The sequence below is a fragment of the Sceloporus undulatus genome, chromosome 5 (assembly GCF_019175285.1).
Source record: "Sceloporus undulatus isolate JIND9_A2432 ecotype Alabama chromosome 5, SceUnd_v1.1, whole genome shotgun sequence".
NCBI lineage: Eukaryota > Metazoa > Chordata > Lepidosauria > Squamata > Phrynosomatidae > Sceloporus > Sceloporus undulatus.
Window position 1 is genome coordinate 28287244 of NC_056526.1, and position 16470 is coordinate 28303713.

Below are 16470 nucleotides of genomic sequence, written 5' to 3' on the forward strand. Positions count from 1 at the left end.
CAGAAAATAAAGAATGCAAACTTTTTTTATTCAAAAGTGTTATAAATGGCTCATCAGTAAGAAACAATATTATTTACATAGTATGACATAAAATAGTGATCTGTGTTTTATAAAGAATAGTGTCTCAAAACATTGTAGTCTCATTAATAACACTTGAAACTGAAGTTTCTCTGAACTGTGCTTCATCAAGGGTCCATTGAACCCTTCACTCAAACAGTTTAGCTTTTATTAAAGTATTGGTCTCATACAATAGCTGTATGTACAACAAAGATGGTAAACTACATTACAAAATATTATATACCTTGTTATGTACTTAAGACTAATCTTCGTGTCTTCAAAATGTAAATGACATCAGCTATTGGGACGAATCAGTTTAAAAGTCCCTGAAGGGTCAGGAACAAACCACTTTTCCCATAAGTCAGTGTGAACACTAGGGTAATCCCAAGGCTTGTATCTTCCATTCCAGTGAAGTAACTTGGCGTCATGAAGAAAATGTTCTGAGTACCTGGTATCAGGACTCCAGCCTATGGCGTTTAAAAAAGAAAAGCTCCTTGTATACAATCCTTACTAGAAAACTATTTCTTCTTTACAGGTAAAATAAATAAATAAGCTTGGGTACCACTCAATTTAACCCCTTCCTCAACTCTGTCTCTGAAATGTGGTATACACAATATGTATATCAGCTCAGAAATAAATCTTACTTAATTCAGTGGGATTCAGTTCTTAGTTAAATGTATAGAAGCTTGCAACCATGAATATTTAACTATGGGTGGATTTCATCTTAAGGTTTTATTCAACAAATGTTACAAAGTATGCATTTTGTTCTTTATGAACCAGTGGGTGAAACTGGCTTTAAAAAAACTACAGTTCTGAGACATTTTTTACAGACAGCTTGAGATCAAAGCCATAATCCAGAGGAAGTCCAATTTAGTTAAATTCAATAGCAGATAATGGGGAGGGGACTAGTTGCAATGATCTTGTCCCACTGATTTCAGTGATACTTAAATGGAACATTGGAGTGGGGTTCAACTGTTTGCATTCACAACCCTACACCTAAGGAAAGTACAAGCCCTGCACTTGGAGGTTGTCCAGTTGGTGACTTAAATTGAGGGTGCTTTGTGAGTTCTGCATGACAGAACAGGGCTGGACTGGATGCCCTTAGGGGTGTCTGTTAGGTATGATTCTATGATTCTAAATATTAATTCTGCAGTATGCTTTGCCTCAACATAAGATGACTGAATGCTGAATACCTGGTTAGTTTTGTGGTTTCTGGGATGTATACGTTTGTAAAAATGCAACATGATTGATTTATCTTGCTAGTGTTGCATGTTGTCCAAAGAAGGTTAATTATATGCTTCTGGCTTAAATTCTGCCAAATTACAGGTTGCAGTAATAAAACAAAAATACGCACGACATCATCCTAAGTGGTTACTCAAAAATCTTCCATTTTCAAGTACTCATTCAAGAATCTAAAACTTACCTAGGTGCCGAATGTGCCATAAAGGATTAATTGCTGAATATTTTCCATGGAATACAATGAGCATTGGGGAAGTTGCCACACCTCCTGCAAGGGTGCTGCTATACAGATTTTCTCTGAAAAACATATTTTTAACTCTCAAATATTCTGAAGGTGTTGTAAGTAGCTCTTATAACAACAATGTGAGAAAGCAGTAAATGGCAACAGTGAGCCCAATTCAGTTAGCAAGATTTGGAAGAGTATCTGACAGCTGCCCAAGTATATTTATTTCTTCTCTGAACAATGCTACTGAAGCAAAAAGAGCTTCAGTAGCAGGTAAAACGTTGTATTATATAGTACATCCTACCCCAGTTATTAGGACTCAAACATGGGTCTTATTGTTACTTAAAAAAAAATCAGAAATGAGCCAGTCTTCATTTGAAAATATATTTGATCAAATCATTGGTCAGTAAATCATCCATTCTGCATTATATAGTGTCATGTTAGTTGCCCTCAATGATTTGATCAAACACTTCTGTATTGTTCACTAATACACACAGGAAGTATACAGTTTGCAAACATAGCCAAGTAATGTAAAATACAGCAGACCCTCTGTTTTTGCAGGGGATCTGTTCTGGACCCCCCACCCACCCCATGCAAACCGAGTTTTGCATATACTCAAGCCCATTGGCTTGAATATAGGCGTGTGGCTGCATGCACACCTCAAACATGCTCCCCATTATTTCCCCCTCCATTTGTCCCTTGCATATAAGCGAGGGACGCAGTTTCCAAAATCGCAAGAACGGAAGGAGGACTGTACAACACAATCAACACCATAATCAGTTCAGGGTATTACGAATGAGAACACCAGTCATACATACTCTACATTTTTCTGCATCCATTTTTCTAATTGCTTTGTGATTCGCTGGTGCTTCCATTCTGTCATATTGGCAACAATAACACCAGGATTAAAAGAACAGGTGCTGGGGCTTACACCAAGATCTCGAATTGTTTGCTTTCGGTAGTCCAAAAATCCCATATAGGTATTCTAGAGGAAAGAAATAAGTGATTACTTTAGGTTAGTCAAGGTAGTCCCAGAATTTATTTAGCGAATAGTTTCACTCATGATATTTACCCATATCTTATCTCTCGGACATTGAGAGAGAGATGGGATTCTTGACAAGAATACTGTACATGGACATGCAAAATGGTCCAAAATCCACAAGGCAGGGATTTCAGAAAGGAAGTGTTCTACATTGTGTTTAGTGTGTGGAATTTAGCTGTTGTGTACCTTCAAATCATTGCTGACACAGGAACCCTAATGCAAACCTACCAGAGGCTTTCTTTTCACAATATTTGTTCTAAGGGGGTTTGTCTTTTCCTTCCTCTGAGGCTGAGAGTGTGATTTGCCCAAGAACAACCAGTGGGTTTCCATGGCTGAGTAGGGATTAGGCTCCCAGTGTCCTAATCCAACACTCAATCCATTATACCATGTTGTCTCTTGTTTGTTCATTACAAGTAATAAAGAGACACCAAAGCTATGTCATCTAAAACTGCCAGCTTACTTAAATCCTGACAAGCTTCTAATAAGGACTTGAAGTTGAGTGTGTGCAGCATTGCACAAATATCCTGCAGCTGCTTATATAGCAAGAGCAGACAAAGTTTAGCATTTCAGGTGTTGGTGGATTACAGTTTCCATCAGTCTTATCCTGTGGTGGGCTAGAAATGCTGAACACTATGGTTGAACAACTTCTGTACAGAAGGGCAGCCAGACTGTTCATAAGGGCTACTCATAGAAACTCCTTTGTTACAACAGCTCCACTGACTACTACAACACTATTTCTGGGCAGTTAAAGGGATAATCATGACCTATAAAATCCTACACAGCTTGGGTCCAGGCTATCTGAAGGACTACATCCTCTTATGCAAGCCTGTGTGAGTTTGAGATCATTGCAAGGAGGTTCTTCTTTCAAAGTTACCACTCATATCTGGTACAAAGGTGGGAGAAAGTCTACTTAATGACTATTCTCAGGGTCTGAATCGCTTCCCAGAGATATTTGACTGGCACTTTCCATTAACGGTAAGATTTTCATTCCAACATCCTTTAAAAAATTATTGTTCTAACATGTTGTAGTGGTTTCAGTGTTGGACTAGGAATCCAAGGTTCAAAATCACCATTCAGCCATGGAACCTTAAAGGAATGGTAAAGCTCCAATGAACAAATGATATAACATTGCCATAGGTCAGAATCATCTTGAAGATACATAACGAATTTGAATAGTGTGTAGTACTATATTTTGCCATTATAACTAAAATATTTTAAACTGTTCTTATATCTTGCAGTAGTCTAATTGTATCTTAGCCACTTTTTGTATATTTTTACCTATATATGTAGGAAACAAACAGCAGGGCCACATTTTTCCAGCCCTCTTACATAGCAGTCCCAAGGCCTCTGCCAAACCAGTTTCCATTACATCAATGGAGCCCCAGAAAACCAGTTTAGCACCTGTGCTAATACCACCTTCGTTCTCTGAGATTATTATGCTAATGGTGGAAAGAATTATGAATAGCCCAAGAATGAGCTGGGAAACGCAACAGGAACTTTTGATTTTGGTAAGGATTTCTTACCTGCATTCCTACACTTCTAACCATTTCATGAGTTGAAGGCAAATCACAGTCATCTGAAAAAGCTGCAGCATGGCCACGGGCTAACTTTGTGTCATACAGATCTTGGATGTCACCTAAAAACAAAGAAATGTTTTCCCCCAAAGGCCTCATTGGTCTGTGTACTGTATATACTCATGTATAAGTCTAGAAATTTTAGTCAAAAACTTGACTTCAAAAACCTGTGACGACATATCCCTGGGTCAATATAAGTACTATACTTTAATACTTATTTTAACAAGGAACCATATCCTGTAGAAAGGTAAGAACATACTGTAATCTGTCCTGCACTGACTACCCCTCTATTATCTCATTCATACAGCCTTTAGTATGAACACAAACAGTTAAATGTCTGCTGGAATTTTGTATGTTCTTTGACATTGTTTAACTTTGCATCATCCTTTACATCCTTTGCCATTAAATTTTACCCTCAACTTATCCAAGGGCCATATCAAAATTCCTAATTTTGGCCCCAAAATCTGCCCTTGACTTATACATGATTTATAGTTGAGTATATACGGTACTCTAACTGTTTCTACAAGCCAATCTGCTGATGCAGCCTGACAGTCTTCAGAACTTCCAGTGTAAGGCTACTTCCTCTGTTTTCAAATTCTGGCACTCAGCAAATCAAACTATTATCAAATAAATCTGTATTTGGTGAAGATGAATAACATGAAAATTTCAGATTGTTTTTTTTTTTATCTTCAGCCCTCACAGTATTATTTTCTGGAGAGATTACCTTGCACAATTACATCATCGTCAAGATATATCACTTTTTCATGTTCATGGATAAGCAGAGGTAGGTAAAATCGAACAAAGTTTAGCTGTTGAATTAAAATAAAGATGTGTAAACAAAGAAGAATGTATTGTAATAACATATAGTTTAAAGTATTTAACATTCAAGCCAATAAAATATCCAGTTCATATGTGTATGTGGGGGGGGGGGGGGGAATCAAGCAGCATAGGGAGACCTGAATCCTACTAGTTTCAGCTACCTTAGACCTATATTTTTCCTCTTCTTTAACATCCTTGGTTTATCCAGGTTTATTAAGATAATAAATGTGTGCAGATTACATTTTTTTTTATCAAGAAAGACATAATGGTAATAAAAGGTCTCTTATGCTAATTGAGTTCTCCTGTCTTATGGTTCCATTTCAAAACAGCTTTTTCATTCACTACTCCATAGAGCCAGTATACTTACAGGCTGAAGTAACTCAGGACGAGCTGCATCTGGCCTCATTTTCCCTTTTAAAACCATGGGATTGAATTCTACAATTTTAAACTTTATATCCTTTAGTATAGAATTTTCAATCCACTTCCTGAAACAAAGAAAAAAGCATATTTGAGAAGCCCATATTTAAACAAGTGTACTGTTATATTACTCTCAGCTCATTCCTTCTCCCATTCCTGGCCCTCCTGTCCATGATCTTCCTCTGCACAATACAGTCAAGAAAGCCCAAAAAGAAGATACTACAGTATGTACAGTATAATTGTTAAGTCTTCCCAAATACTATGCTTCAAATTGAAATTCATCTAATACATCTGAGTACTTCTGCTTCCTAGTATAACATTCACATGAAATTCAAACTTTCTCAATGGTGATAGTGGAGCTTGCTTGGTGCCCCTCAGCTAATGAATCACAAGTGTACAATTGTGCACTAAATAACTGAAATAACCTTGCCTCATTATTTTACCTGATATGTGGAATTCCATTCTTTAGCCCAACTACATAGAACACAACATTAGAATCGGTGTTGCTGTAAATGCTGTTGATTGCTGCTATTGCTGCACCCATTCTGCCTGCAGCAGCACATATCACCACAGGAATTTCATCTTCCATTTCCTCAGGGCCCTCCAAATCAACTGAGAAAGGGAAGAGGAGAAACAAACAGGGGGAAATATGTTATTACACATATTGTATGTTCTGTCTTATTTAGCATTTTACAGAAACCCCCCAAAAAGGACAGTACAGTAGTTCTAAAAGTCAGTGCTGCTCCTGCCTCTTAACAGCTTGGTAGACATCACTATTTTCAGTATATGCGCTGTTGTTCCTGACTTCTATATTTCATCATGAAGCCACTAGGAATGGAAAATGAATTTGTTTGCTTCAGATTTCCATATGAAAAGATAGGCTCTGCACCTTGCAAGACTGGGAACAGGCCAAGGAGCATTTTGCCTGGAAATGTACATATCTTCACATGGGTACATTTCCAAGGGTTGTAGCACATTTCAGTGAAGCAAAAAATACAAATAAAACCATGTACATGACAAGAAGCTGAATAGATTTGGAAAATACACACAAACACTCTTTAGTCAGTGAGGAAAATCTGTACAAAAGTGTGCACATTATGGAAAATGTGTACCAGAATACAAATTTCCATGCAGTGAGAGGGGAAACAGTATCCTATTGGGACAAGATTGAAATACCTGTAGGATTCTGAAGAATTCAGAAATGTTCAGGGGTCAGCAAAAGCGACAGTCTTATGGAACCTTAAAGACTAATAATTTAATTTGGCATAAACTATCATAGACTCCAGCCCATGCACACAACTGACAGACTTTCACATTCCTTGATACTGCCCTTGTGATCATGCTGGTTTACATGCAGAAGGAGTACATGTACAGTAATGTGAGCTTGAGCATAAGAATACACAGCAGAAACACCTGAAGAGCTGGAAAGGTTGCAGAAGGAAAACAAAAGAAGCTCTGGCCTGAGATTCCTATTTACAGCATCTTCTATCACAAACATAAAACATTCAGTCTTTGTTTTAGTTTTAAAAATAAAAAGTGTTTCTAGCAGTGAATGCCTACCTGACTCATTCTTCAGAATAACAGGTGGCATCTTGTGAACTTTGTTATACAGAATGACACAGACAGTCAAAATCAGAAGAAACAGTAGGATTTGATTAACTAAAATAGAAAGGAAAACAGATGAGTAACTAATGTTACATACAATTAATAGCACAATCTGGAGCACATTTAACAGGGCCAGTTCCTGACATTAAACAAAGGGAGAATATCACCTAAGGCAGCTGATCTAGGTATCATAAAAAGGCAGAAAATTATTACTGAATTTATTATAATTGTATTTTTACTCCTTGTGAGAAGAAGATAATTTATAGATATTAATTCTAGCATAAATGATAAGGTGACTGCCTGTCAGGAATCACCATGCATATTCCCATCTCTGTTTTTTAACAGCATATACAATGGCCCTTAGTAACCTCTGGGATTTGGTTCTTGGATCCACTGTGGATACCAAAATCGGTAGATGCTCAAGTTCCATTCAATACAGTGGCATAATAAAATGATCTACCTCAAAGAAAATGATAAAAATCAAGGTTTGCTGTTTTGGAATTAATACTTGAAAAAATATTTTCCAACTATAGATGGTTGAATGCATGGATAAGAAGGAACTATTGTATTAGCAGGGAGGGACTAATTTAGCAAGCAGAGATTTGTTCAGAGAAGATTATGCTGAACCTTTCTCCCAGCCAGTTGTTCCCCCATTCCAGTTCACACACATTCACATTTCAACACCCACATAAACACATACGGAGTTCCAAATGCATGTTTGCCATTGTGGTGAAGGAGAACTTCTTCACAATCCTGCTGGCATCAGTATTTATTAATCTGCTTTAGAATTAAACTATTTTCTAATATTCCTAGGGACAAAGTTACTCATGTGCTATTGTAATTTGTTTTCTAGTTCCTTAATTACCTTTTTAACCATTTTAGTAATCTGCATGCAAAAAGGAAGTGTTGGGCTACAAAGCTCCAGAGAACGAGGAAGACTCTCTCCTTTGATCATCTCAGGAAACAGCCACCAAGACACCTGCTCTTCCATAGATGGAGAAAGAGCCTCACACAGCCATGTTTCCTTCAAGCAGACTTCCTTGCCAACATCCGCAGATATTGATGATTCCTCCCTGGAAGCCCCCTCAGCATTAGACATGCAGGCATTCTATGGCACCAACTCCATTGCAAAGTCAACAAGAAATACACTAATCATGCAGGCCTCTTAGATACAACACATTTATCTTTAAAGAAGAGATCACCATCTCCAAGGAGGAAAGGTCCTAACTTTGTCTAGTTTTCAGATCAGTGCTGAAATAACACTCAGACCAGGGGTATCTGCTCTTTGGTTTGTCCCTTAAACGTATGCCCTAGTCTCGTTTCTAGCTCACCAAGGCATCCTCTTCACTAATGCCTACTTACAAGTTCTGCTACCACTATGGACAGAAGTGCACATATTCCACAAACTCCCCCTTTCCAGCCATCACTGGGAACTGGCTTCTCCACAGGCTTCAATTCAAAACATACAAATGGAACAAAAGTCATGCTAGTGCTGCATTTTGGCTCCCAAACTTTGGTCCTCCAAGTATATGGGACTTCAACTCCCAGAAGTCCCAGTCAGTTTTGCTAATAATCAGGAATTCTGGAAGCTGAAGTCTGAAACATACTTTTCACAGCTGCCTTTAGAAAACCTGGCAGCAAGACATGAGGGCAACTGCACCCTTCCATTTTCAGCAATTAACACTACCTTTGACACTGGCAGTCATACAAGGGGCCTAATTGGTTGGGACACAAATTTTGAAGATGTCTTACGTTTCCGTAACAGAGCCATGGGATCCTTTCGTTTGGTTGCAAGCTGCAGCTGAAAGGTAAAATTGCAGAAAGAGATTGCAGATTGACACACATGAAAAAATATACACATATGTATCCTCTGTGTTTAAAGAGCCAGACTTTTGTTTGACCATTTGATTTTGCTTTGGGTTTAAATGGGAAGCATCTCAAATCTATCCAACAGGTATTAGACATAGAAAAACATCCACCATCCCATAAAAAACCCCACAATCAATTAAGCCACCTCTCTGCCCTGCCTCTGCAAATAATATAATAAGTTGCTCCAGTTCTTACATAGGCAAAAATAAAATATGAGGTGAGCTTCTCTGAGGAAATACAGGGCAGACATAAATGCTTGCTCGTTTTTTCCTCTCCATTTATACAGTGGTACTATAGGCACATGCTTGTCCTGTACAGTATTATTGGACATGTTTCAATTTGTGTAGCCTGAGGATGTGGACAAGATCCTTGAGAAGTGAAGGGCACCTCATGTATACTGGATCCTTGCCCCTCCTGGCTCCTGAAAGCAGGACTGGCCAAGTAGGCAAGGGGAGTGGTGAATGCCTCACTGCAACAAGGGAGGTTTCCATCCTGCCTAAAGGAGGCTGCTACTGTAAAAGGCCTCCATGGATGCCATCATTTGGAATAATTATTCACCAGCCTGTAATACTGTATTTTTGGACAAGGTTCTGGAGCATGTGGTGGCCTAGCTGCAGGGTTTTTGGATGAGATGGATTGTTTAATTCATTTCAGTCTGGTGTCAGGTCTGGTTAAGGGATGGAGATAGCTTTTGTCATGTTGGTACATGGCCTATGCAGGGAACTGGACAGGAGGAGTGTGTCCTTGTTGGTTCTGTTGGACCACATGGTGACTTTCAGTACCATCAACCATGGTATCCTTCTGGGCCACCTCTCTGGGATGGGACCTGGGGGCATTGTTATGCAGTGGTTGCAGTCCTTCCTGGAGGTGCAAACTCAGATGGTGGTGCTGCAGGACTCCTATTTGACTTCCTGGCCTTTGGTCTGTGGGGTCCCACAGAGTTCTGTGTTGTCCGCCATGCTATGTAACATCTACATTGGGGCTTCCATTCCCTATCTGTTTTTTTTAATTTAAACACACAACACACAGGCACACAAGTCAAAATAACAAAATATTCCAGTGATGCCAAGGTAGTTTTCCCTCCTGTTTAACTCTCATATATGTAGGGTGATTTTTTTAAAAAAGCAGAAGGAAGGAAGATTTAATCTTCCTCTACCCACCCATGATAGTCCTAAATTTGGGCATGCAAATATCTAGCTTAGAGTAAAAAATGAAAATAAAAAATCTTTTAACCGTATGCTACATATACAATTTGACCCTGAGATACCATCATAGGGTTGTGTGGCCCTCCTTTTCATAGGACAGAGGTGAGAAACTTCAGATCCTGTTACCCTTCAACTCCCTTCAGCCCCAGGCATATATTCAAGAAATCACATAACTGAACATATGCCAAATGCTGCAGAGATCTATCTGGTTTTGATGTGTGGAACTAGTTTTAGTTATAATTAAAACATGTAGAAAACATCATATAATTGCTCTGTGTTTTTGGAAATTAGGAATATGCATGTGGACTATTTTGCTTTCTCCTGATTACTTACATATGTTATACAAACATAGTAACTGATCCATTTGAAATAGAGATGTACATCACACTGTTGGCTATGGATACCAGATTCCCCCCTCCCCCCCTCAATATTTTAGGCTGCATCTGCACTGAAGAAATAATCTGGTTTGACACCACTTTAATTGTCATGGGTCAGTGCTATGGAATTCTGGGAATTGTAGTTTTTGAGACATTTTTTCTCCTCTGCAGACAGCTCTGGTGCCACAACTACAGTTCCCAAAATTTCATAGCATTGAGCCATGGCAGTTAAAATGGTGTCCAACTGGATTATTTCTGCAGCGTAGATTCAACTTTACTGTTCTCTAATTGCAAATGCTCTTGTAAATTGGAAGATTCTCTGGCGATCAATCTGGAAAGCCCTCAGGGCAACTTCCACATTCATTTCTGAGCAACACTTCAAGGGTCCTTTCATATAACATAATTATAGTGCTTGAAATCCAGTTTGAATTTGGATGTGGAATCCTGGGATTTGCAGCTGAGGGAGGGGTATGTAGAATTCTCAGCCAGAGAGGTCTAGTGCTTCACTAAACTACAAATCCCAGGATTCCTCAGACTATTGGCACGACAGTTAAAGTGGAATCATAGTGCTGTAACTATCTATTGTGAAAGGACCTTAGTCTTTTTGCTCCTGTCTCACCAAAAATTATCACAACAATTCCCTTGGACAACCTGATTAACATTTTCTCAAGATTATCAGACTATGATCAAAAGTCTGCTGTTAGCCCTTAGAGTGAAAGTTGAAGTAGAGCCATTGAATCAGTTGGGTTTACCTATGTGTTTACTCACCATTCAACAATAGACTCTCAAATGGGAGTAACCAACAGAAGCCAATGTTATATATTACTAAATAGGCCTATAATAATTAAATCCATGGTGGATCTCTAGTTGGTACCTTGTAAGGAGAAAGGAGGTTCTGGAAGATCTCTGGAATTATCTCCCTCCCTGTCTCTTCACTTGTGTTGCTTTTAACTGTATTTCATAATCTATCAAGGATAAAATAGAGCCACCATTAAATGCAATAGACCATAAGAAGAAAGCAACATTATTCTGCTGAAAATAGCCTGGTATCATGAAAACAGAAGAGCACCTTACTGATATGGTATTTCATAATTCTCATTTAATTTTTTTTACTCTACATTTAACTGTTTTGTGTGTGTTTCTTAGATAACGTCTTGTACTGATCCATCATTGTTGTACAGACATATATTCCTAAACATTTAAGACACGTACTAAAGCAGAGTGTCCAGAGATATTACCTTTACACACATTGTTCTCAGAATGGCATGGATAACCCAATTTCACCACATCTGTTTCATCTATCTTAAGTTTCTTTTCTGACACAAAGGACATACACATTTTCAACAGAGAAAACTCAGTGCAATACCTGGAATTCACTAGTGCCCCAGATGGGGGGAAATGAGCTAATATTCACCATCTGTAATACATTAACCCTATAAGTATCTTATGCTTTCAGGATAGACATTAATATTGGAGTAACTTGCATCCCATTTTGAACTTTGAACTAAACTTTGAGAAATATGCATTAAAACAACACTGAATTCTTGTTGTTGTTTTTGTTCAATATGTAGAAAAAATTAAAAAAGCAAAAGCCGAAGTTTTAATATTTGGAAAATCAGATCATGTCCATACACTGCTAGGCAGATATTTACTGAAGCAAACACAGATTTGTTAATGAACACTGACAGTCTACAGATAATCACGAGATCATATAATAAAATGAGAGAGTGCAGAAGGGAAAGCAAGAAAAGGAATTTGTGAAGGCAATTGTTTCTGCAGAATTAAATATTTTACCTTTCAAAGGCAGCAGAACAACTGAGAGTTCTTTCTCCAGAAAAATGACTCCGAAGCAGCTGCTTTTGGGAACTGGATGGTCTAGTGTTGTAAACATTCGTGCCAGAACTGCCTCTCTCTTGAGATCCCCACTAAAAGGCAAGAGACCTGAAAGTTTTTTTTTTCTTTTTGTAATTCTTCTAAAAGTGCTCAGTCGAATAAATATCTTTTAAAATTCTTTTGCGGTTTACTTGAAGCTGGTATTCTCTGCCACTACGGAGCTGCACAGAATTTAGATGCTGCCCTTATGGAGGGAGAGAGTCATATAAACTACTTCCAGATGTGCTGGATGATGCAGCTTCAAAACTGCCTAACTTTTCTCCTCCCACCATGGTTGATCCCTCTTAGAAAGAAAATTCCAGAGGCGGAGGGAGAAGATCTCTGCACAACGCTTCTGAGCTCAGATTACTTTTGTGCTCAGTATTTATTTCTACTTATCTCAAATGGGTAGCTTCTATAAATTTACATGTATGAATAAAGGACAATTACAGGACAGTGGAGTTTGTTTATGAAAAAATAAGAAGTATATGGTGCTCAGGGAGAAAGAAAGGTACAGATGCCAGCAGTGCCTTTCTAGAAGTTATCTCCTGATTTATGGTATACAGACTTGTATACAGCTGCACAAAAGTGTTCACACACACACACACACACACACACACACAATATGCATGGTAGACAGCACTGGAGGCAGGCAGAACACGTAAATGTCCACAATATTCAGCATTGGTTAATACTGCTCCTCTCTTTAATTGGGTTACTCTTCTTTTGGTGGGAAAACCTTAATTTAACTAAAATGAATATAGTTTTTCTCTGAAGATGCCAGCCAGCCACAGATGCTGGTGAAACATCAGGAATAAACTCTTCTAGAACATGGTCACATAGCCCGAAAAACCCACAAAAAACTATGGATGCCAGCCATGAAAGTCTTCGACTACACATTAAAAAGAGTATATTTGCTGTTCTGTCTGGCATTGTAGGTGCTGGATCATTGAGCTTTAAATATACAGTAGTAATATCTGTCCTAATAAATAGCTCTTTGAGAGCCAACATGGTGTATTAGTTTGAGCGTTGACTACAACTCTGGAGACCAAGGTTTAATTCCCACCTCAACCATGGAAACCCACCGGGAAACCCACTCCGTCTCCACTGTGGTGGAGCCTCCGTCTTTTGAAGTTTTTAAACAGAGGCTGGATGGCCATCTGTCGGGGATGCTTTGATTCTGTGTTCCTGCATGGCAGTGAGTTGGATTGGATGGCCCTTGTGGTCTCTTACAATTCTATGATTGTATGAGTGAGTCACACGCTCTCAGTCACAGAAAAACCCATGACAGGTTCACCTTAGAATCAATATAAGTGGACTTGGAAACAAAGATGCACAACAACAAAATAGCTCTTTAGGCAGTAATCCTCAGATTGGATAGCTGCTTCTGAAATACAAGCTCCATTCAAAGATGTGGTCAGTTGTTACTTTTAAAAGTACTTAGTGTTAATTAGAATTTTTCCCTATTATAATTGCTATTTTTAAAACAGTAACTCTGTAATTTTCATATTCAAAAGCAGAGTTTGGGAAAGTAACTTTGTATACTACAACTCTCAGGGCTCCCCAGCCAGTATGGGTCAGCAGTGGTGCTGACTGGAAGGTTCTGGTAGCTGTAGGCCAAAGAGTAACTTTTCCAAACTCTGTTCAAAAGTAACTAAACAGATATATTTAATTACTTTTAAAAAGTCAGAACTTATGCAAGCTGCTGGGCAGTGGTACAAAATGAACTGTTATAAGTTGGATGTTATATTTGTTGTTAATTTTGCAAAACATAAACCCCCAAAGCCTGCATATTGAATGAAAATAATGGAAATAAGAGTGACTGGTGTCTTCACAGAGTTAAGATCAGTTGTTCTAAAGCAGAAACATTCTCTGCCAGCATAGGTATACTGTAAATATAAGATGAAGAAAGGAAGATTCAGTCCATCATAAAGGTGTATGTAACTGTAACAATGCTGAGCTATGTATATCATACAGTCACTTGATGGCAGGTAGCCAGAATAACAGTGACCAATTCAAGATATGTACCTGCATGGTAGCCTGTCAAAAGGCCAGTTACAACTCTTTTATGATGACAGCAAATCAACTCTGAAGACCCCCTAGAAGCCAAAGTGTCTAAACTGACCCTGTTGTACTTTGGCCATATCATGAAAAGAAACAACTCCCTAGAAAAGACAAAAATGCTTGGTAAGGTAGAAGACAGCAGGAAAAGAAGACTACATTTCAGATGGATAGACTCAATCAAGGAAGCCATAGCCCTGAGTTGGCAAGAACTGAGCAGGGCCGTTGATAACAGGGTGACCTGAAAACAGTTTGAGTGTTGGACTGCGACTCTGGAGATTTGGGTTTGATTCGTTAAGGAGTATTGTATATGGCAAACCTATAACAACAACAAGTGGCGTAGTGATTTGAGCAATGTTAGACTATGGCTCAGGAGAGCAGAGTTCGATTCCCTGCTCAGGTGAGAAATCCACGGGGTGAACTTGGGCGAGTTACACTCTCTCAGCCTCAGAGTGATAGTTTTGTCTTGGGCTCTCCATAAGTCAAAATGGCTTGGAGGCACACAACAATGGACTGAGTGTTGTACTGTGACTCTGAAGACCAGGGCTCCATTCCCAGCTCAGCCATGGAATCATAGCCATAGAGTTGGAAGAGACCACAAGGGCCATCCAGTCCAACCCCCTGCCATGCAGGAACTCCCAATCAAAGCATCCCGGACAGATGGCCATCCAGCCTCTGTGTAGAGACCTCCAGTGAAGCTGAGAGAGTGTGACTTGCCCAAAGTCACCCAGTGTATTTCCTTGGCTGAGTGAGGTGTTCAAATCCTCGTCTCTATAGAGAAGGCAATGGCAACCCCCCCCCCCCACCCAATGAACCGATCTTGGAGGCACACACAACAATGCTTTGAACAATGGGCTCTGGAAATCAGGACTTGACTCCCATCATGGAAACCTGAGACTGAGAGAGTGTGGCTTGACCATGGTTACCCAGGTGGGTTTCCTTGGCTGAGTGGGGGGTTCAAACCCTGGTCTCTCTCTCTCTAGTCCTGCGTTTGAATCCCTAATCAGTCAGGGAAACCCACTGCCTCAGAGGGAAAAGGCAATGGCAAAAAGCCCCTCTGAGCCTGAACACACAATCTTGCCAAGGAAAGGGTCGCCTTTAGGGGGTGGCCATAAGTCAGAACCTGGGGAGTTAATTCAGTTTGACACTGTTTCCTGCCTCAAGGCTATGGAATTCTGGGAGTTGGACTTCGTTGTGGGCCCACAGCAAACTCCAGCTCCCAGAATTCCATAGCCTTGAGGCAGGAAAGAGTGCCTTAGTGAGTTAATTCCCGAGCGCGGATACATGACAGCCAGGGCCCCCCTTGTCTTTTCCCTCAGCGAGGCCTATAATAATAAAGGGGCCGCCGCCTTTGGCCTCCCTCCCGCCGCCGCGGTGCATTGTGGGAGCGGGGGACAAGATGGCGGCGGCGGCGGCGGCTGCCCTGAAGTGGAGGCGGGTCTCCTCTTTCACGGGCCCGGTGCCCAGAGCCCGCCACGGACACCGCGCCGTGGCCATCCGGGAGCTGGTCATCATCTTCGGGGGCGGCAACGAGGGCATCGCCGACGAGCTCCACGTCTACAACACCGGTAAGGAAGGCCCTAAGGAGCGGCGGCTCTTCTTGGCCAGGCCTCGCAGCGCGGGTCAAAGAGAGGGATGCTGAGAGGAGACTCCATCCAGAGGAGGCAGGAGGGGGACCCAAAAGGTGAAGGGCCTGGAGACCATGCCTTTGAGGAGAGGCTGAGGGAGCTGTTGGGGATGCTTAGCCTGGAGAAGAGAAGGTTAAGAGGTGATGTGATGATAGAGAGCCCTATGGAATGTATTAAGTTGCCATAAGTCAACAGGAAACCATGCCTGATGAGGAGAGGCTTAAGGAGCTGGGGATGTATGTTTAAAGAGGGTTAAGAGGTGATAGCATAGCCCTGTTTAAGTATTTGGAGGACTGTCATGTTGAGGATGGAGCAAGGAGCTGGCAAAACCTCCGTCTTTAGAGAATGCTGGCATGGAAATGAGTGGGTTGCCATAATTGTCCACTATTACCAGGGCAAAATGTAGGACAAATTCTAGACCAAAGTGTAGGACAACTGCAGGACAAAACTCAGCCCAAAATGTAGGACATTAAAGGTCCTCC

The 16470-nt window shown here is 40.2% G+C and overlaps 2 protein-coding genes across 7 annotated transcripts in view; one reads left to right on the forward strand and one right to left on the reverse strand.

Moving 5' to 3' along the window:
• Positions 1-9: 9 nt before the first annotated feature.
• GLT8D2 (glycosyltransferase 8 domain containing 2) lies at positions 10-14815 on the reverse strand. Of its 3 annotated transcripts, none has more exons than XM_042469438.1 (12): positions 14328-14815; positions 12222-12352; positions 11302-11392; positions 8729-8777; positions 6932-7030; positions 5815-5983; positions 5322-5439; positions 4860-4944; positions 4085-4197; positions 2338-2504; positions 1481-1593; positions 10-524 (listed from the first exon to the last, which is right to left on the reverse strand). In XM_042469438.1, exons 4-12 carry the CDS (start codon positions 8745-8747, stop codon positions 352-354), a joined length of 1056 nt encoding a protein of 351 aa, XP_042325372.1. In that variant the 5' UTR covers positions 8748-8777; positions 11302-11392; positions 12222-12352; positions 14328-14815; the 3' UTR covers positions 10-351. The 3 variants fall into 3 exon arrangements, with proteins under 3 accessions (XP_042325372.1, XP_042325373.1, XP_042325371.1); XM_042469439.1 differs by lacking the exon at positions 14328-14815 and adding an exon at positions 13385-13459; XM_042469437.1 differs by lacking the exon at positions 14328-14815 and having other exon boundaries at positions 12222-13345.
• A 932-nt stretch (positions 14816-15747) lies between these two features.
• Positions 15748-16470, forward strand: part of HCFC2 (host cell factor C2) — a 91627-nt gene continuing 90904 nt past the window's right edge. For all 4 annotated transcript variants that reach the window (XM_042469792.1, XM_042469794.1, XM_042469793.1 and 1 more), the window contains exon 1: positions 15748-15928. In XM_042469792.1, the coding sequence (XP_042325726.1) occupies positions 15760-15928 (169 nt within the window). In that variant the 5' untranslated portion in view covers positions 15748-15759. The remainder of the gene's footprint in view (positions 15929-16470) is intronic.